Raw genomic sequence first — 22,059 nt, forward strand, 5'->3', positions numbered from 1 at the left:
CTCTTTTCAGTGTTTTACAGTATGTATTTTTGCTTCTCAAATGCTCATCTCCCTTAGATACCGGCGTGTCCTAATCTTCCTTCTACATTACAAATACTGTAATGTGCATTCAAAACACGTGGAAATCTTATTAAAGTCAGATTCTGATTCAACCAATTGGGGTTAGGGCCCAAGAGACTTTTAGTAGGGTCTCTTGTTATTCAAATTGTAATTCTCAAACAGCACTGATATCACCTGGGAGATTTGCAGAAACACAGAATCACATGCTCCACCTTAGGCCAGCTGAATCAGAATCTGCATTTTAATGAGACCTCATGAAGGTTTTTTTTTAAAATTGTACATTCAAGCTTGAGAAGCATTAGAGATCAGAGGTTCTCAAGCCTTAACCATTAAAACACAAATTCCAGTGCCCTACCCATTGATTTTGTGATCCTGTATGTCTCAGAGCAGGTTACAAGAATATGCATTTCTAACAAGTTCTTAGATGATATTGATACTGCTGATCCAGGGGCTGTACTTTAAGAACCAATGGTTCTCAATCCGGCCTATACATTAGAATCACCTGTGGAATTTTAAAAAGTTTGTTGATGTCTAGGGCTCACCCCAGACCAATTAAACTAAAATCTCTGGGGACATGGCCTAAAGGCTGGGATTTTTAAAAGCTCCCCTGCCTAATCTTAAGGTTTCTAATTTAGGTAATTTAGGAGCGTGTTGGTTGAGAGGGGTAGTGGTGAAAAGAAAATAGTAAAGGATGAATGCTAGTCATATTATGTAACATTATTACAACACATTATACTATAACTCCTTAAACATCTGTTCTACCCCACTCTGCCCTGTAAATAAACACTAGAAATTATAACAGTCTACAGGTTTGTCCTAGGCCATGTCTCAAATGATCATTTCAAATAATGGAACAAAACAATAGTTAATTCTTAAAATTCAGAGAAGAATCCAGTATTTGCGAAGTGAAAAAAAAAAATCAAAGATAGTGTTAAAACTCTGCATTAAAAGTATTTGATTTGGTGCAAAATCAAGAGTCTTGAAGATAAAAATTTGAAAGAATAGTATGAAGAGAAATGTAGCCTAATAGGAAAAGTATTTTTTCATTTTCACTGGGAAATGAAAACAGCTGTATTTTTCTGATTATATAAATCCTCACTGTAAAATACACACACACACAAATGCATAAGGCAGAAATTAAAACTAATTGAAAGCCAAAGTTGCTGAGATAAAACAACTTTATCATTTGACCCAGCTTTCCTGCATCTTTTTATAAAACTGGACTTATTTAACAAAAGGTTGCAGAGCATATTATAAGGGACACCATGAGCCTACCAAACAACTTAAGAAACACAATATAAACAGAGTAGAAACTCCTGCTGCACCTCTCCCAGTTCTCAATCCCCTCCCATCTCATGCCCCACTCAAGGTAACCACTACCTAGGATTCCAGTGCTTATTTCAATGTTCTTACTGTATATACTGGTACTCACAAACAGTATGTAGTATTGCTTTTCATATTATAAATTTTTATATTGGTCATAAACTACTAGACATATTCTGCAACTGCCTTCTCTCTTAATGTATTTTATGAGGTTTATCCAAATTAATGTGGGTAGCTTTAACTGGGTCATCTTTGCTCCTATACAATATTCTACCACCTGCGTATGCTACAGTTTATTTTTGTTTTTCTGAAGAAGGACATACTGTTTCTAAATTTTTTAGTACTATAAATAGTGCTTCAGTGAACTTCTTGTAAATGTCTTCTTGTGCACATTTAAGATAATTTTTCAAGGCTATGAATATCTAGCAACATCTCCCACTTTACTAGCTTCCAGTTGCTCTTCAAAGAGGTTATCCGTTTATACTTCTACAAATAAAGTGTAAAATTACCAATGCTCCGCATTATTGAAAACATTCAAACTGTCAGATTAATTTTTGAAAACCTGAGAGGTTTTGCATTGAAAACCATGTTGACTAGTAGTTTGCATTTCCCTAACTACTAGAGTAATAATTTTTTTCCTATCTTTATTTTACGTGTGTGTCTCCGCTTGTGTCAATTACCTGTTTGTGTCCCTTGCCTATTTTTCTGTTGAACTGTTAAACTTTTTTCTCTTAATTGTAGATCTTTATAAATTATGGGCTCTTTATAGATTTTAAGTGATGCAAATACCTTCTCCCTGTCTGTGACTTTCTATGTATTATTTTCTGATTCAGAGACATTTTATATTCTAATACAATAGAACTTAAAAATCTTTTTCTTTGTGGTAGTACCTTTAGTGTCTCATGTGTAATTTTCTTTCAGTCATTCATGATAAACCTAGTTTTAAACACTGTGAAAATACTTTAAAGTTTTAGAAATCCTAACAGTGATTTTTGTGCTAATATATGAAACCAGAAAGTGAACTTAAGTAGAAACTGAAATTGATCTAGTTTCACTGTCCGAGGTCAATGACAGACAAAATGTAAGTAAACAAAAGATAAAGGAAATTAGACATTCATTGTTAATAATTCAGGCACTATTTGTAACAGGTTTCTCAAATCACACTAACACCTCACATTTCTTTTAAAGATAAGTAATGGTGTTTTACTAGGGTGTGTGTATATATACCTGGCTTATTACATCGGCAGTGATTTCCAAGAATCTAAGAAAACTATAGTTAGTATTTCAACATAGGGAGGATAATTCTTCCAGAAGTGAAAAAAACACACCCAGAAAAGAAATTTTAAAACTTTAAATTTAGGAATAACTAGAAAATTCTAATATATAAATTCATACTCCCAGAGAAGGTCAATTAATTACTTGTTTTTGTTCAGTTATAGAAACAGCTACGTTATGGTAAAAAGTAAATGAAATACCTGAATTGCAAGACTAAATTTGAATTTCATGCATAAATACTTGGTAAATCAGAGATTCAAGCAGAGCTAGTATCCTGGGATCTAAAGTTGAGGGACAGGATTGTGAAAACATTTGGCAAGGAACTCATTTATGTGAATAATGCCTAATTTCTAGAACAATTTCCTCTTATGTTTCTTTCACCTTTGTGTTTCATTGATTTCAAAATATTGATTTAATATTGCACAGAAGGCAAAAATCCAGGTAAAGTCATCTAAGTGGATATGCATGGGACAGAGTTTTTTCTATATACCATGTTAAAGTAACACATCATTAATGAATTAAAATGTTTAAAACGATTTGGACAAATAATACAGGACAGGTGAGAATCCTTTACATATGCAGTAAAACATTTCATAATCCTTACAATATTAACTATAAAATAATTTTTTAACAGAGTAATGACACCACCGAAAAGTGGGTTTTTGGGGGTCTTGTTTCTCTCCAGAACTTATCCTACAGAAGGGGTGGGGAAGTAAAGTACAAATTCCCACCTTTGAGGTTTAACTATGAAAAATTTCAGCTGGGAAGATGATTTTCCTTTTACAATGACTCCTCATTATACATAATAATGAGGAATAAAGATGGCCTGGATACAGAAAATCCACTAAGGATTTCAGAAACTCATTTTGGAAAACCATTTCACTCTCTAATAATGTCAAATGATCTAACAGAGAGGCACAAAGGAGGAAAGGGGACTGCCCTGTCTTTCCTACTTTACTGTGAATGCTCATGAACAAATACAGGTGTTAATGAGCATGAAGCTATCTAAAACACGATCCAAGGAAGAAATAAATAGCAAGTAAATCCGACATATTCAAGGTCTGCTCTCTTGATACGACAAGGCCAAACTAAATCATCATTCCCCATGTCCCACAGAACTCAAACAGAGCCAACCCAGCATCATCGTGCTCTCACCCTGGAGTGTTTTCTTGGGAGTAACACCAAGCCACTTTCCAGCAAAGTCTTTAGGGGTCAGTTAGGGATATGTTGTCATTCGACCACACTGGCTGCCTCTCTCTCCAGAAATAATGACAGGCATGTGTTTTTGAAATCAGCTCTCCCCATTTTCTAAGACAAGGATTGGAGTGCTGCCTTGAGCATTTTAGCTGTTATTAAACCAAAAGTATTTTAGTTTCTATTGAAATAATAATATTACAGCTTCTATTATTTCATATAACTATTTAACATTCTTTCGTTGAGTAGCTTTCATTTTTAAAATCGACAGTGTTTGTCCAGCTACTCATAATTTAAATCAGAATAAATACAAGTATTAAATTTACACTAAAAGCACTTATAGGTCCCAGCTAAAAAGAAATGCAGTCCCATTTTGGTTGTACTGGAAATCTATTTTATCAAGGCTTAAAATTAAGTGGCCCATTGACTGGGAAATGGAAATATTTATTTTACAACACAGTTTTCCTAATATGTAATCACTACAGAAAGTTCGAAAAAAGGTAAGGGAAAAAAAAAAAGAAAAATCCCTAATCACACTAACAAAGATATAAATCTCAGTCAACAACCAGTTACTTTTTTCCTTCAGTGTAAATGCACATCTCTAATTCTAAAACACAAATTGGTTTTATTCTGTATCAACAACTTTTTTGAAATTTAAAGATATTAAGAGCAGTTTCTTATGGCATTAAGTCTAGCTGGAAAGCCTGAATTTTTAATGGTTGTATAATATTTCAACTGGTAGATGTACCATAACTCATTTAACTCTTTTCCTATTGTAGTTGCTTCCAACATTTGTTGTAATGCAAACTTATATGTGAATCTTAGAAACAGTTTTTATTATTGCAGTAGAAGAGACTCCAAAAGACAGAAATACCAGGTCAAAGCAATGCGTATTTTTAAAATGCATCGGGATAGGTATTAACTATTTACTAGAAATAACAATTTATATAACACCTGCAGTATTTATGAATGTTCCTTTTACTGTATCTTTTTCATTTGCACAGATATTTATCATTTTATTACAACTTTACTCAATTATTAGGTTGAAATAAATATCTCTGTCTAATTTGGGTTTTTCTGATAGAGAAAATTTATATATATTTCATCCATATAAATGGTATGTAAAGTCTCCATAAAATTTTGTCAATGTTTTATAGGAACCAATAAATAAATGTATACAAATTATAAGAAAACACCAAATTATAATAATAAAATATGTAGTTATCATATGTACATATATATTTGTGGCCAATAACTTCCCTACTTCATCATTTGGCTTTAAACTGTAACACAGCAAATCCACTCTAGGTATATATTCAAGAGAAATGAAAATACACATCTTAAAAATTTGTACACAGTTTTACTATAAGTTCATATCTCTCTAGATACAAAGCCAGTAGACTAGATTTGGATGGATCCACTAAACAATGCTATCTCACCTAAGAACTGAATACCTAACAGTAATTTCTTGCTGCCTGCTAACCAATACCTGTTTAGAAGTAAAATAAAAATAAAATAGAAACTTGTACACAAATGTTCATAATAGCATTATTCATAAGAGCCCCAAAGTGGAATTAACCCAAATTTCCATGGCCTGATAAATGGATAAACAAAATGCGGTATATATACATACAATGAGGTACTGTGACCCACAAAAAGAATGAAGTTCTGATACATGCTATAGCATGGATGAACCTTGAAAATATTATGTGAAAGGAAAGAAGCCAGTCACAAAAGACCACACACTGTATAATTACATTTGTATGACATATCCAGAATAGACAAACCAATAGAAACAGAAAATAAGTTAGTAGTGGCCTAGGGCTGGGGAAGGAGTCGGGGCTGGAGAGTGACTGCTAATGGTTTCTTTCGGGGTAATGAAAATGTTCAAAAATTAGACAGTGCTAACAGTTTCACAACCCTGTGAATATACGAAGCATCTTTGACATGTACACTTTAAGTGGATGAATTTATATATTTATGTAAGGTATATGATTATATCTCAATAAAGGTGTTTTTAAAATATATGTGTCACTATACTGTGGTCTGTTCAAGCCCCCACCAAAAAAAGTGAACTTGTCTCTTGCTCTAATTTTCAGAAGTGTTTAATACTGCCTATTTTTCTGAAGCTATGCTGTTAGCATTCTATAATGCTCAGAGCAATTTTATTTTCTTGGGATACTGTTCCACAATTAATATTAAATAACCCTTTTTGACCCTGACCTTTGATCTTAAATGAATTTTGCCTTAAATTCTATTTCATCTCACATGTTGATGTTGCTGAGTTTTCATTCATGTGGAATATTTTTCTCCACATTTGAAATATCAAGGTTGCTTCTTTCTTGAACACGTGTACACCCGTGGCAGATTCATGTTGATGTATGGCAAAACCAATACAATATTGTAAAGTAATTAGCCTCCAACTAAAATAATAAATTTATTTAAAAAAAAAAAGAAGTACCTCTTGCACATATAAGCTTCCTTGGTGGCTCAGTTGGTAAAGAATCTGTCTGTAATGAAAGAGACTGCTTGCAATGTAAGAGACCAGGTTTGATTTCTAGGTTGGGATGATCCCCTGGAGAAGGAAATGGCAACCCACTCCATTCCTGCCTGGGAAATCCCATAGCCTGATGGTCTACAGTCCATGGGGTCGCAAGAGTCAGACACACACATCTCGGTGCTATTATTTCATTTGTAAAAGTCTGAGATTCTATTCACAGGGAAATTTAACGCTTTCACTTTTACCTATTAGTACACTTATCTCTGTCATCATATATTTTTTTACTATACTTTCTTATTTTCTTTCCTCTACCTTTGGTTGGAATGTTAAACTTTATTTATTTATTTTTTTACTCTCATGATTTATATTAATTGTCCTATGTGTGGTTATTATTCATATATTTCAGATTATGTTTTTCTAAAAAATTAAAGAGTTAATCTATATTTGAATCATTTTCCTGAAAAAGAGTCCTAATATTCTATCTCTTCTTTTTCTTCTACTCTCCCATGTTTAGTTGATCTGCTCCTGACTAATTTAAAGATGAACCTTATAGTTAAAAAACTATGACTTAACAATACAAATACACTTTACTGGATATGTGTGTATTGTAAAGCTCTCTGCTGTTTCCTTACTTTGATACCGCTTCCTCAAAACATGACCTCCACTTTTTGGACCTCCAATACCACACCCACCCCTCCCACATTAGGCAGGAGTACTAGCATAAATAATTCTTTCAAAGAAGGTCTGTAACAATCAGAGAAGCTGAATCATTACAGATCCAAAACTATTTTTATTTTCCTCTTACACTGAATTGCTGGTTTGCCTGCATACAGAATTACAGGTTCAATATAAATTTTTTCTCAACTTCAAAACTACTGCATTTCTATCTTCTATTACCTCTTTTTACCAATAATAGGGCTAATATCTACCTGATTTTTTCCTTTGTTGGTAAACTGTGTTTGCTCTCTGGAAGGTCTTAAGTCAGTTCCTCCTTATTGCTAGCATTCTGAAATTTCACAGGAAGGCATCTGAGTGTAGGTCGTTTGTCACTCTTTTATTCAGTATTCAGTAGGCCTTTTTAGATGGAGAAGGCAATGGCACCCCACTCCAGTACACTTGCCTGGAAAACCCCATGGACAGAGGAGCCTGGTAGGCTGCAGCCCATGGTGTCACTAAGAGTCTGACATGACTGAGCGACTTCACTTTCACTTTTATGCATTGGAAAAGGAAATGGCAACCCACTCCAGTGTTCTTGCCTGGAGAATCCCAGGGATCAGGGAGCCTGGTGGGCTGCTGTCTATAGGGTCGCACAGAGTTGGACAAGACTAAAGCGACTTAGCAGCAGTACCAGCAGGCCTTTTTAGAAGACTTGTCTATTTTCAGTTTGGAGAAATTTCATCCTATTATTTCTGGGATTATAACTCCCCTCCACTCTCGTTTATTTGAAGTTCTATTAGATGAATGTAGAAGCTTTAGATGGAGAAGGAAATGGCAAACCACTCCTGTATTCTTGCCTGGAGAATCCCATGGACAGAGGAGCCTGGCTGGCCATGGTCCCACAGGGTAGCAGAGGGTCAGACACGACTGAAGCGACTAAGCACAGAAGCTTTAGAAGGTACTCTATAGTGTACGACCTTTTGCTCATGCTTCCTACCTTTTTAAGACTACACCCTGAAGAACCTAACTCCATCTTCTACTTCATTAATTTGCTTCTAGCTGTGTCCACTCTATTTCACCTATGTGTTGTTTTTTCTTTTTTAAAATCTTAACAATTAGATTTTAAAATTCTTAGATTGGTTTAATTTCATTCTATTCCATGTTTGTTTTAGAAATGTAATAACCTTTCCTATGTTACCATGAATGTTAATCTGACTTATTTCAGAGTCTGTTGCCTGTTCATTGTTTCTCTGAGTACTGTTTTTTTCTTAAGGTTAGAGCCTCGTTTTTCTATCATACGTTTTCCTCAAACATTTAGTGACTCTTGGCAGCAAGGTCATTTCAGAGACTCTCTGTGTCTGTCTGTGTATAATGGTTCTGTTCACTACCATGAGCCTCAAGTAAAAAATGTGGGATATGAGGCCAGGTGTCATGTACATGTCAGGAGTTTGTCTTCCTAGGAAGAAACTCCTTGAGCTTTCTGACAATCAAACGCTACCTGAGGGATCACCAAGCCTCTCTGGCCTCTGTATTATACTCAATTGGGATTCACAGAAAAGTGAGGGAGAGGGGTCACCACAGGCCTAGCCATTCTATATGTACCTCCTTATCTAATCATACAGACCCCCCACTCTTTGCATATGACTCTGGTTAGCAAACACTACTGGTCTATATATTTGGGGGGTTGTGGCTCCACCATGCTTTATTTTTCTGTGGATGTGACTCATCAAGCTTAATATCTTTTAAGAATTCTTATAATTTTGATCCACTGGTGGGACCCTTTCTTGTTTTCCCAGACTATTATCAGCTGATTAACATAGTGAGTATTTATATAGGTACAGACATGTATGCACACTTTTCCTGTCCTCTTATGGAATCTGGAACATGACAGCGGCGGTGGTAATGTAGTTAAAGAATAGCATGAGCTCAGCCTACTGTCTGGATCACTTTCTCAGTGTCACTGTTTGCTCAAGGGTATGTACTCTAGTGTTAACATGGCTGTATCTCTAAATCTCAGACTTGTATATCCAACTCTGAGCTGATACCTCTTCCTGTATTTCTTACAAGCACCTCAAATTTAACATATCCAAAACTAGATTACTCATCTTATCCTCACCAAATCTGCTCAGGCATCCTCATAACCCTTGCAGCAAATTTGTCACAACTCCTTTTCACTCATATCTCCAAGTAGTCCCGACAAAATATATTTTATTTCTTTTCATTTCTACTGAGTGCCATTAACTTTGTCCCAGCCATTACCTTTCACCTAGAATAGTCAGTCAACATTCAAAAATACAAATCAAATCATGTCATTCCTCTGCTTAAAACTCTTCCATTACTTCTCATTGCTTCTGGAACGAATTCCACAGTTTTTCCACATTAAACACTACTCTGAATCCAAATCTGGTGACAAGGTCCCTGCTATTTACTTAAAGACCTGATGCCAACAGGTTATTAGCCTCTTGGGTTATATAAGTTTGACTTTCCCTTTCCTTTGTTCCACCATCTTGCTGAAGTATTCCATAACTTCACCTTAATATAACTCCTCTTAACTATGATGCCTGTATTATAAAACTGCTATAGTAGGGATACTCTTTAGATACTAGGTATTTTGTCTATCTGTAACTAGATCAGTCCCTTTAGGAACCATCCTTGTTGAATGAACAAGTCCAGTTAAAGCTTTGGATGCCTCTTGGTTCCACTTACTATAAAATGGGAAAACTCCAGTTAAGTCCCATATATGACAGGTTAGTCCAGGCTTTGATAGTGTGAGCCTGGGTAAAAATCCTAACTACTCTTGGACACAGCTTCTTTTCCTGTCAAATGAGCAGGTAGGGTTGGATGATCTCAAAGGTCTCTCTCTTCCATTTCTAGTGGTCACAGATCCTATGATGTAATATAGTATTTTCTTAGAGAAAGTACAGTACCTATCACTCAAATTTCATGAAAGTTATACAGAGGGTAATATTCTCCTTCAGGCCTAAGTGGAACTTTCACCAGAGAGGAAAATAATTCAACTTGAGGTTTCTGGAGACCACTTAAACCAATATGGATTCATTTCATCCAGATTAAGTGTCTCCCTCAACTGCCTAAGGAATACAAACTTAAGAACTGAAAATACAATAGCAACAACAATAAGCACTATTACTACTATTATTGCTACTACTACACAGTAACAAAAATGCAAGCTTTTAGCTCATACTGGGAAATGACAAAAACAAACTATAATAATCTAATAGGAGTGAAAAACAGGAAAAAAAAAAAAATAACAGTAAGTACCAAAGGCTTCTTCCAGAAAGATCAATAAAGATCAATAGTTCATATGGGTTTACCAAAAGAGCCAACATACTCCGCTTTATCCACATCCCCTCCACTTTTATAAAAACATTAAAAGGAGAGGCTCTTCAGACTTGCATCTAACATTTTAATACTGTCTAAACTGATTATAACTAATTCTAAGTCTTGATCAAAATCATAAACACCAGAATAAAAAATTCACTCCTTCCTTAGTAATTTATAATACCTAACTATCGTTCTACAAACTGTATAACCGCTGAAAATGGGAACTTATTCTCACTGACAATTACTATACCAAGGTTTGAGTACTGCTCTCTTTATTGATGGATTTCATAAATTAAATGATCCACATTGCTTTACCTGATACATTCCAACTCCGATGTGCTTTGGCTCGATTTTCACTAGCTCAGCTAATGGATCTTGTACACGCCTTGCTATGGAAACTGAAAAAACAGAATCAGAAAACAAGTATGGCTTAATGTGAAAAGCAGTATCCAGATAATTACTATTTTAGTTTCTTATAATACAAGCAGTTATCCCTCTTTATTCTTCCCCCCAAAAGACCAACAGTTTAACCAAGTTTCAAAGTCTCCCCGACCCATACAAAAAGTGAATGCAAAACTTCAGGATTGATTATGTCACCAAAACTCCTAGGCATTCCTAAGCTCAAATGCATTGAAAGGGTTATATATTTGGAAAAACAAGTAAAACGGTTGCTATATTTACACAATTGCCTGTTCATTCGTTAAATACAGTATGGAAGGACACCTCACAATTTAAAGAACAAGTAGATATTGTTTTATTTTTAAATAACCCTACCTTACTATAAACATGATACACATCTTTGCATTAAATATGCTTATTAAGACTACATCTTGATAATGATGAGTAAATGATAGAATCATATTTTACTGCAATCAGAGATCAAGTTAGCTGGCTAGTGAATATACTTGTATTGCCTTGAATATGACTGCAAGATTAGTCTGGGAAGTGATCTGCGTGCTAACTGCTTGGTCCTAACACACGCACAGTCCTAATTACATCCCTTTCCTGACCATCACATTGCATTTTTAAGAGACTTGAGAGTTAAATTCAAATATTGCTTTACTTGTGTCATGATTTTTACTTAGTCATCATTTATTATCACCTTTTTTAAACAAAATTTCATAACTAATTTAGCTCATAAGACGAATTTAGTTGGAAAAAAGAAATTTAATATGAATCTTCAGTTCAGTTCAGCTGCTCAGTTGTGTCTGACTCTTTGCAACCCCATGGACTGCAGCACGCAAGGTTTCCCTGTCCATCACCAACTCCCGGAGCTTGCTCAAACTCACGTCCATCAAGTCGGTGATGCCATCCAACCATCTCATCCTCTGTCGTCCCCTTCTCCTCCCGCCTTCAATCTTTCCCAGCATCAGGGTCTTTTCAAATGAGTCAGCTCTTCACATCAGGTGGCCAAAGTATTGGAGTTTCAGCTTCAGCATCAATCCTTTCAATGAATATTCAGGACTGATTTCCTTTACGATGGACTGGTTTGATCTCTTTGCAGTCCAAGGGAGTCTCAAGAGTCTTCTCCAACACCACAGTTCAAAAGCATCAATTCTTCATCAATATGAATCTTAAGGATAATTCAGGCAACTCTTTTTTTTCCCCCAAGTAGCATAGATGCATTGAATGTTTACATATGAACAGGATTCATTTTCTAAACACATGAAAGTTAGTCAATGTCACCTACTCATTTAGAAGGTTGGATGTAATATAAATTCATTAAGTGAAAACATTAAGGATGTTAAAGGAAATTACATGGCTGTTTTTGTGTTAAACTGTTCAAAGACTGGTAAAAGAAGCCACCTCTTAGAAGTGACTATCAGATTCTCCTGATGTGTGCCACCTCTCATCAGAGATAAGATCCACTGTAAACATCAAGTTCACTGCACAGTCATTCAAGTTTTTTTTCACATCTTTTACTAGTATTGCTAAGAGATAGTGACAATGGCAACTTGCAAAATAAGCTTAGAGAGCAATATGCTGGTATCTTATAATCTGCCTATTTCTCCCACAGAAGAGATGGGAATTCCAAGGACTCCACATACACCTATCTTATCAAATTTCATATAAAGTTAATTAGTGCAAGCATGGAAGTATAAGTGGTTTCTTCTAATAACCACATTTACAGTTACACATTGAAACATATGTCACTAGAGACATACCTAGTATCCTCTAAAAATAAAAAAGTCAGCCCTCCACATCTGTAAGTTTCACATTCACAGATTTTGCTATGGATCAAAAATGTTTGAAAAAAAATTCCAGAAAATTCCAAAAAGTAAAACTTGAATTTTCCGCATTCAGCAACTATTTACATTGGACTTACAACTGTTTACATAACATTTACATTGTACTAGGTATTACAAGTAATCTAGAGATGTTTTAAAGTATACTGGAGGATGTGCATAGCTTATATGTAAATATTACACTATTTTATATAAAGGACAAGAGCATCCTTGTGTTTTGGTACCTGAGAGGGGTTCCTAAAACCAATCTCCTAAGGCTACCAAGGGATAACTGTATTATTTCTTTATTCTAGCCTTTATATATATAATACAATAAGAATGAATTTCAAACATATGCATACATTGCCAAAATACTTTCAGATTAAAGAAACAACAATTAACTCACAACAGTAAACCAAGTTAAGGTAACAGGCATCAGAACATATGCTGCATAGGAAGGCAATATTAGAAATTCAGTAAAAGTATATCAATAATACATAAATCTTTCAAAAATACACCTTCCGGAAAACCCACATTATGAAAACCTAAAACTCAGAAAGTGGTTACAGCATTGTGTATAATTGGTAAGTGTGAGTAGATCCCATATTTTAACATTTCTGAGATACATAAAAGGATTTTCAACTATTTTCTACTGGATTCCCTTCCAACAGTTCACTGCCAGTGTATCATTTGTTCATCCAAATATTGCTAAATATTAGCAATGATGGATTGAAAATGATGGTTTCTAGATGACATTAATTCTACAATAAGTCCCAAGGGCTTCTGGAGTTACAGTGTACCCAGTAAACAACCCTTGACAAAGATCTAATATTTCTAGGATTGGCATTTCACTTTCAGATGCTGTTCATTCTATGAAGTATAAAAACCAAATATGGAAGAGACAGAGGCAGGAGGAGAAAGACAGATGAATACTGTTTAAAGTAGAATTTGAAAAGTAGTATGCTCAAGCTTTGAAGAGAAGATGGAGCTGTTTTTCTGCTGGCAGGATAACCAAGAGAAACATTATGCAACAAACAGTAATAATGATCAGGCTAACAACAGATTTCTGCAAGTTAGAGACAGATAAGTAGCTCAGGCAAAAGGAGTCTAATAGATTGCTGATTAAGAAAACGAAGACAGAGTAAGGGTCATGGCCCCAAACTTGCGGCACTCTCACATTTGAGTTAGAAAGGAAAAGGAGGAAATGGTGGCAGAGGCAGAGGAGGAGTGGTGAGGCAAGTATAGCAAAAGGAGTAGAAAAGACTTCTGGAACATGTTGAACAGAGTCACCCTGTGTCCCCGAGTTTTTACTTCTAGGTACATGCTCAAAAGAAATGAAAATATCTGTCCAAATAAAATCTTGTACATGGATGTTCATAGCAGCATTACTCATAGTAGTCGAAAAGGTGAGAACAACCCAAATATTCAACAGCTGATAAATGGATGAAAAAAACATGGTATATTCCAGTATGGTGGTACATTATTTGGCAATAAAAAGGAATGGGGTACTGACAACACGCTAGAGCATGGGTAAACTTTGAAAACACTATACTAAGTGAAAGAAGCCAGTTGGTCACAAAAGACCTCACATTGTAATGACTCCATTTCTATGACGTATCCAGAATAGACAAATTTATACAGACAGAAAGAAGGTCAGTATTTTCCAGAGACTGGGAAAAAGAGAGGAAGGGGTACAAACTGCTAATTGGTATGGGGTTTCTATTTGAGGCAATGAAAATGCTCTAAAATCGGATACTGGCAATAGTTACACAACTGACTATACCAAAAAATGATGGCAAACACTTTAAAAGGGTTAATTCTGTGCTATGTAAACTGTATCTCAATGAAGTTGTTACGTATTTTTTAAATGCAGAATGTCCAAATGTATGGCAAATGTTACCTATTTTTTCCCACATATGATGCCAACACTTCTCTGTATCATTGTTACTATTCACCACTGTTCAGGAAATTCTAGTTAACACCATTGGAAAAGAAAGAAGACACGATTACTGAAAAGACAGAAATTAGATTACTTATTATTATTTGCAGATGATGACTGTCTTCTTAGAAAACCCAACTAAGTCAACTGAAAAAAATATCAGAACTAATAAGATTCAATCAGTTGGCTGGTTTCAAGACATCCACACAAAAACTGATGCTCCATCATATGCCATCAACAACCAATAAGAAAATATCATGAAGGAGAATCCATTCACTGTTTCTGTGTGTATGTGTGTGTGTACTGCATGTAAGAGAAATAAAATGTGCATAACCTGTGGAAGGGAGCCCAGACTGAGTGAAGATTACCATCCTAAAAGGTAAGCAACCATCCTAAAACTACAGCCATGTGCAGTACCACTAAAAGCAGCATTCTCCCCTCATTTATACGGTGTCTTATATACAAAGGATAAAAGGAATTATATTGGTTTTGGTCTTTAGATCCATGAAACACATAGAATCTTAAAGCTTCCAGAGCAAATAAATGTATTGCTGAAAAGACTGTACTAAACTGTGCTGTCTTTAAATTTTTCTTTATTCTGTTACCTGAGACTATAAAGTGGAAACTTTTCAAGTCCAAAACTCACTTCATTTTTGTACTTCTCCTTGCCATCAGACAGCAACAGAGGAAGACAGGTTAATCCCCATGCTGTCTTATTTCATTCAAGAACTCCAAATTAGAATTTTTTCACTAGAAAAAGCTGATTAAAATGTAACTGCAATGCTCTTAATGCACATCTTGATCCTCTAATCAGTAATTACATGTTTCAAAAAGGAGCTGACAAATCTGTTGACCTAATATAAATAGTGTGTATCTTGACTGCAGCACTTGTGGTGCCCTGACTAGCGTAAGCTTTTAAAAATTCATAGATGGTATACCTAGAAAGGGTGAACTTATTTTATGTAAATATACCCTTAAATGAATGAAGTATCTTTTCTCTAAGGATATCAAGCTTTTTATTTTTCTTCTTTCTACACAGTCTCTATTTCTTCCATGTAGTGTACACACTCCACCCCCTGCCTCATATTTTGGCGTTTAACAGTATAAATTTTCCTTACATGCTAAGTGAATGATGACTTTCCATCAGAGGCAGGGTACTAAAAACCTGACTATAAGTGCTTTGCTCAAAGGTGGGGTTTGTCAGTTGTAGGCTTCACTACAGGTAATTTGGCCATTTCTCTGTGAAATCTCTGATCTCAGTTTCTATATGTATTTTCTCTTGTGTTGGTTAGAATCCCCTAATTTCCTGCATGGAGGTTTTAGTCCTCTCTAAGGTATCTTAAAGCTCAACATTCAGAAAACTAAGATCATGGCATCTGCTCCCATCACCTCATGGCAAATAGACGGGGAAACAGTGGAAACAGCAGCTGACTTTATTTTGGGGGGCTCCAAAATCACTGCAGATGGTGACTGCAGCCATGAAATTAAAAGACACTTACTCCTTGGAAGGGAAGTTATGACCAGCCTAGACAGCATATTAAAAAGCAGAGACATTACTTTGTCAACAAAGGTCCGTCTAGTCAAAGCTATGGTTTTTCCAGTGGTCATGTATGGATGTGAGAGTTGGACTGTAAAGTAAGCTGAGCGCCGAAGAATTGATGCTTTTGAACTGTGGTGTTGGAGAAGACTCTTGAGAGTCCCTGGGACTGCAAGGAGATCCAACCAGTCCATCCTAAAGGAGATCAGTCCTGGGTGTTCATTGGAAGGACTGATGTCGAAGCTGAAACTCCAATACTTTGGCCTCCTGATGTGAAGAGCTGACTGATTTGAAAAGACCCTGATGCTGAGAAAGATTGAAAGTGGGAGGAGAAGGGGACGACAGAGGATGAGATGGTTGGATGGCATCACCAACTCAACAGACATGAGTTTGGCTAAACTCCAGGAGTTGGTGATAGACAAGGAAGCCTGGCATGCTGCAGTCCACGGGGTTGCAAAGAGTGGGACATGACTGAGAGACTGAACTGAACTGAAATGAAGGTATCTACAACATCAAGTTAATAACTATTTAATCCTTTTTTTTTTTTTTAAATAGGTATTCCCACTCTTGTGTATAACCCATGTCTTCTGGTGCAGAAACCTTCTATTTAATCCTCTCTAGAGAACAATTTTCCAGTTTTCTGCAAAAGTGGAGGGAGAGTTACTCAGCTTTGCGGACTAGGTCTAATTCATTTTTTTTTACTGATGTGAAATTCACATAACATAAACTTAACCATTTTAAGGTGTAACTCTCACTGGTATTTAGTACACTTACAATATTGTGCAAACCACCACCTCTATCAAGTTCCAAAATATTTTCATCACCCCTTACAGGAAACCCCAAACACATTAAGCAGTCCCTCTTCACTGTCCCCTCTTCCTAGTCTCTGGCAACCACCATCCAGTGCTCTGTGTCTGCAGATTTGCCTATTCTGGACATTTCATATATATATACATAAAATCATACAATATGTGACCATTTGTGCTCAGATTCTTTTGCTTAGCATGTTTTCAAGGCTCATCCATGTCACAGCATGTATCGTTACTTCATTCCTTCTTATGACTGAAAATATTACTTCATCATACGGACAAACCACATTTTATCTATTCACCTGCTGATAGAGATTCAGCTACTGGACCAATGCCAGTTTTTGGGTATTGTAAATAGTGCTGCTATGAGTATTTGTGTACAAGTATTTGCTGAGTACCTATTTTCAATTTTTTGGGTATATACCTAGAAATGGGATTGCTGGGTTATATGGTATTCTATGTTTAACTTGATCTCATTGTCTTTTTAAAGAGACTTTTAATCCATCTTCTTATTTTAGACCCATTCTCAGCCCTCCCAAGATACTTCTAACAGTGCTTGGTGTATTCCCTAAGTCCTCAGGGTTTCTGTGATCTATTTCAGGTTAGTTCTGTTTTCAACAATGCTGTCTCAGTATTCCAATTTCTCAAGCTGGCTAGATCTCAACTGATTTCCAGCTTCAAAACTATTGTTGCTATTTTCTCTTCCCCATTCTCCTTGTCCTAGTAGTTTATGCCTTCATTCTATCAAGTTATTGTCATTTTAATGAGATTTCAGAGGAGAGTGAAGGATATTTAAACTTCATTTTAAATCAGAAGTCCAAAATAAACATTTTAATACCAACTATCTACCATTCTACTCATCCAATTTAAATCCTGTCCGTATAATGAATTTATTATGAGTGAGGGGAATGAAAGTATATATAAGGATAACTTCTGTTTTCAATAAGCTGATAAACTGGTCAAAAAGATAGTAAGATAAAGGTCATTTTCTTACATATGTTTAACACTTGTAAGAATGTTGAGGTTCTCTTATATTTGATACAGTAAACTTATGGAGGGTTGAAAGGTAAAACCCACACCCATAGGCAGATCTCAAATGAAGTGTAAAGTCATCCCCAGCATCAATCACTAGGAAAGAGGAAGACTCCCAGTCAGAAAACAGGAATTGAAAAGGAAGTGGGGCCCTAGAAAGTCAAGAGTGGAGACTCAGTTTCAACATTTGATTCCAGGTCCAGACACCGTGAAGACTCAAAATGTCTAGGGAGGTATTTTGAGTTGATATGGATCAAACAAAGTCGTTGCCATCGTGGAAACAAGTTAGACAAAGAAAGAAGGCACATCTGCAGTGAATCACAAACCGAAGACACAGCTAGGTTTTGAAATCAGAGTAATTAGGACTATATACCAATTCCCTTTTTTATTATTTGCTATTTTCACAGTCTTATTAGAGCATTACAATTTTGTTCCCTCATAATACTGTGCAGTCATGGATCCACACAGGCCAGTAGTAGAAAGGAAACAGCAGCAAAAGGGAAGTTTGAGGGACTGCCACCACCTATGTAACATTTTCATCAAATGCCCTGTTAGATGACTATCTTTCAGTGCCAACTTGGGAGGGAGGCTCTGAATTTTATTTTCTGTAAAGTATTCCTTTATTTTACAAGTTAATACACAAATATTATGTACACACTTACTTGGCTATGCAGCCTCTTTAAGCCTTGGTTTCCTCATCTGTAAAGGGGGAGTAATAAATGACTCAGGGCAATTGTGAGGATTAAATAAAATAATCCTGGTAATGTATTTACCACAATGTTTCACATATATTAAGTGCTTAAAAAAGATTAGCATTAGTAGGTCCCACTATGATTACCCTAGCTATTCTTCCTCTTAGTATTTTATTACTATTTATATAAGGCAAGTATCAAAAGAGAACATGGCAAGGAGGCAGAGACCCCATTGAGTTGGTGTGACAGGAAAAAGTTTCACTGAAGAAGCAAGAATTTGAGCTGGGATCTGAGTTTGAAGAGATGATCATTGTAGACAGGTGACTGTATCATAGAATGAACAACTGAAAGGAAACTACAAATTCTTTTGGATTACAAAAAAAGCCTTTAACTTTAGATTAATGCAAAAATCTTCAAATACCTATCTACAGGTATAAATTTCAAGAAAAGTCAATGAAATTTGATGAGAATCTTTTAAGGGGAAAAAATTAAACAAGAAGTCTATTTCCCCTAATTTGGCATTTCCTAAAACTGGGGAGTTATGATACACAAACTACTAAATATAAAATAAACAACAATGATATATTGTACAGCAATGGGAATTATAGTCATTATCTTTTAAGAACTTTTAAGGAGTATAATCTAAAAATACTGAATCACAATGCTGTACACCTAACAAATATAACACTGTAAATAAATGAAACTTCGATTAAAAAGTAATAAATCAGTAAACACACACACACAAGTCCTTTCTAACAAAGCAGTCTAAATATCCACCTATTACACAGAAAAATGCTCTGACCAGATCTAATTACTTTAATTGGATGTCTCAAAATATCTTAATTCCTTCATACACAAGATTTAAACTATTCCACAACACAGAAATCAGAGCAATTTTATACAACTAAAATCAAATAAGGCTGATTGAAACAATACACTAATGGCAATTCATATTAGCAAGACAAGAGAAACTGATCATTCAGCAAATATTTTGCAATGGACTGAAAATCTGTAACTGTTTATGCATTTGCACTTTAAATATTTTTATGTTAACATATTACTTTCCTCCAACAAAAAGCTGTAATATTTCATAATAATAATGAGAGCTGAGAGTGTTTTATTGTACTATTAACTCTCCAGCATTTAATTTTACTAATAATGTTTTGGGCTAATTTTTCACCATCTCTAGAATACTGTGCAATGTTCCTTAAAAGCAGTTTTCTTCCGCCTCTTTTCCATAATGCCCAGTATTGTTCCATTCAAACACTTTCTTTCTAATATGCCCATAATACAGCTTCTAAAATTTCTCAGATATTTAAATATTTTGTTTGCTACAAATTTAAGTCCAAAATACTAAAATCACACGCTTTTGTGATGGTCCATAGTTTCTTACCTGCACTTCTCAAATTAGGGTCCAGTCCTGGCATCTCTTTGTTAGCTTCAGGGCTGACACTGTAGATTGATGCTCCTGCTTCACTGACGATACTGAGAAGAAAGAAAAGGGGAATATCATTCGCCAAACCTTCTGCCTGCCCCCAAAAAATGAATGAACGAGAGTAGGTATTATAAGAGAACTGAAGAGCAAAGCATTCTCTTTAAATTTCAGTGGTATCCATACCACTTGATTATTCATTAACATAAGTGATTAAGCAATGTTTTTTTCTTCACATAGGAAATACACAGGCTTAAATCCATAATGAATTCATTCAGTTGTTTTCTGTCAGTAGTAATAAGAGTTTATAAATGAACACAATGAATACTCCTCCATGAGGCCAACAAAATTTTCAGAATACTTAGCTTCCCTTGTGCTTATAATCTTTTATAGACTGACATTTATGACTCTTGTCTGAATTAATCATTCTAAAGCATGCTGGAAAGCACAGACATGTATGTGGATATGTGCATATGTGGATACACACAAAAACTATTTCTATAAATGCTGCCCTGTTGTTGTTGTTTAGTTGCTAAGTCACGTCTGACTCGTGGGTCCATGGACTGTAGCTCACCATGCTCCTCCATCCATGGGATTTCCCATGCAAGATACTGGAGTTGGTGGCCATTTCCTTTTACAGAGGATGTTACCGACCCAGGGATTGAACCTATGTCTCCTGCTTGGCAGTCAGATTCTTTACCACTGAGCCAACTTGGAAGCCTTCACCATTATTATTACTTGGTTATAATTAACAACAATGTGAAAAGGAAGAAGATCAGACACCGCACTTCTTTTCAGGAGGGTTTCAAGTCATCCTTCCAGTAAACTTGAAACATTATCACTTTAGGCAGGTTTTAAACCATTTCTTGTTTCTTTTAATCAAGCCATCATACAACCTCTTTTTTTCTTCTCTGGCTCCATATACTTTACAAACCACACTGGCAGCACTCTCTTACAGATGACAGTTGTATAGAGATTGACATCTGCACAGTTTATCTAACATTTTAAAATTATGGGCTTTCTTTATGATATATAAAAAATCATCTACTTTAAGTACTTACAATACCTTTGGTTCTCTACCATGTGACTATCTAGGTGTCAAGATTCAAAAGCAGAAGCACGGTGGTGCTTAATTTTTAATCTACTCTTAGGAACCTCTCCCTTTCTTGCTCTTCAGCAGTTACTTCAATTATGAGACAAGTTTGAGCAGATAACTTCTAACATATTGCTCCACTGTAACCACTCAACAATGATAAGTAAATGTGAAACAGTTAGTTTACTACTCCAAAGAGTTCTTTGCAGAACTCCTAATTGAACTTTGATGGTTATAAGCCACTGAGACTTGAGAGGATTACTTGGGGCAACAAGAAGATTTATATATTTTTTGCAAACAAGATCTGTTATTCCAAATTTCCTAACAGGGAAAATGAACACTCTTCAATTGGAAAGCGAGGCTGCTCATCTTGTTCCTCATCAAACCCCCATCAAGATACAGTAAGAGGTACATATTATATACAAAGCACAAAGCCAACCCCTTTGTGAAACTGAGGATAAGTAAGAATATTCAGCCACCAGCCATGGAAAATTTAGTTTCAAACACAAATGAACACTCAGCCTAACAAAGTTCTTTTCCAAAAAAGAAAAAAACCCAGAGTATCTGTGATGTGCAGGCAGGACCAATTATTAAGAGAAAAGAGTATTTTAAAAAATCTTACCACAAATTTATTTTCTGTCATTGCCAGAAACCTCCAAAATTACCACTATTTGAGCAAAGGGAACTTAAACGGTAAATAAAAATTCCAATTAACTGTGGGCTTTAGCAATTGGGTACCTGAGAATTTTCTGGGTGATTCACTGTCTCTTGGAAGTTATAATTCTCAAAAGACTGAGGGAAACTGTTGCAAAGAAAAACACTCAGATAATAAATATTCCTCCAAATACCATACTGCCACTTCTTTAAAACAGAGGAATACAAAACAGATGTGACACGCTGCACCCAAAGATTTTAGATTAACATTAATATTAAATCAATACAAAATGTA

General features: G+C 35.5%; 1 protein-coding gene across 1 annotated transcript in view; it reads right to left on the reverse strand.

Annotated features, from left to right (window-relative positions):
• SRBD1 (S1 RNA binding domain 1) overlaps nt 1-22,059 on the reverse strand; it is a 227,955-nt gene that overhangs the window by 79,553 nt on the left and 126,343 nt on the right. Inside the window, exons 15-16 of the mRNA XM_052648428.1 lie at nt 19,979-20,070; nt 10,667-10,749 (exon numbers count right to left, since the gene is read on the reverse strand). Coding sequence (XP_052504388.1) covers nt 10,667-10,749; nt 19,979-20,070 — 175 coding nt within the window. The remainder of the gene's footprint in view (nt 1-10,666; nt 10,750-19,978; nt 20,071-22,059) is intronic.

This window comes from Budorcas taxicolor, chromosome 11 (assembly GCF_023091745.1).
Source record: "Budorcas taxicolor isolate Tak-1 chromosome 11, Takin1.1, whole genome shotgun sequence".
Classification (NCBI taxonomy): domain Eukaryota; kingdom Metazoa; phylum Chordata; class Mammalia; order Artiodactyla; family Bovidae; genus Budorcas; species Budorcas taxicolor.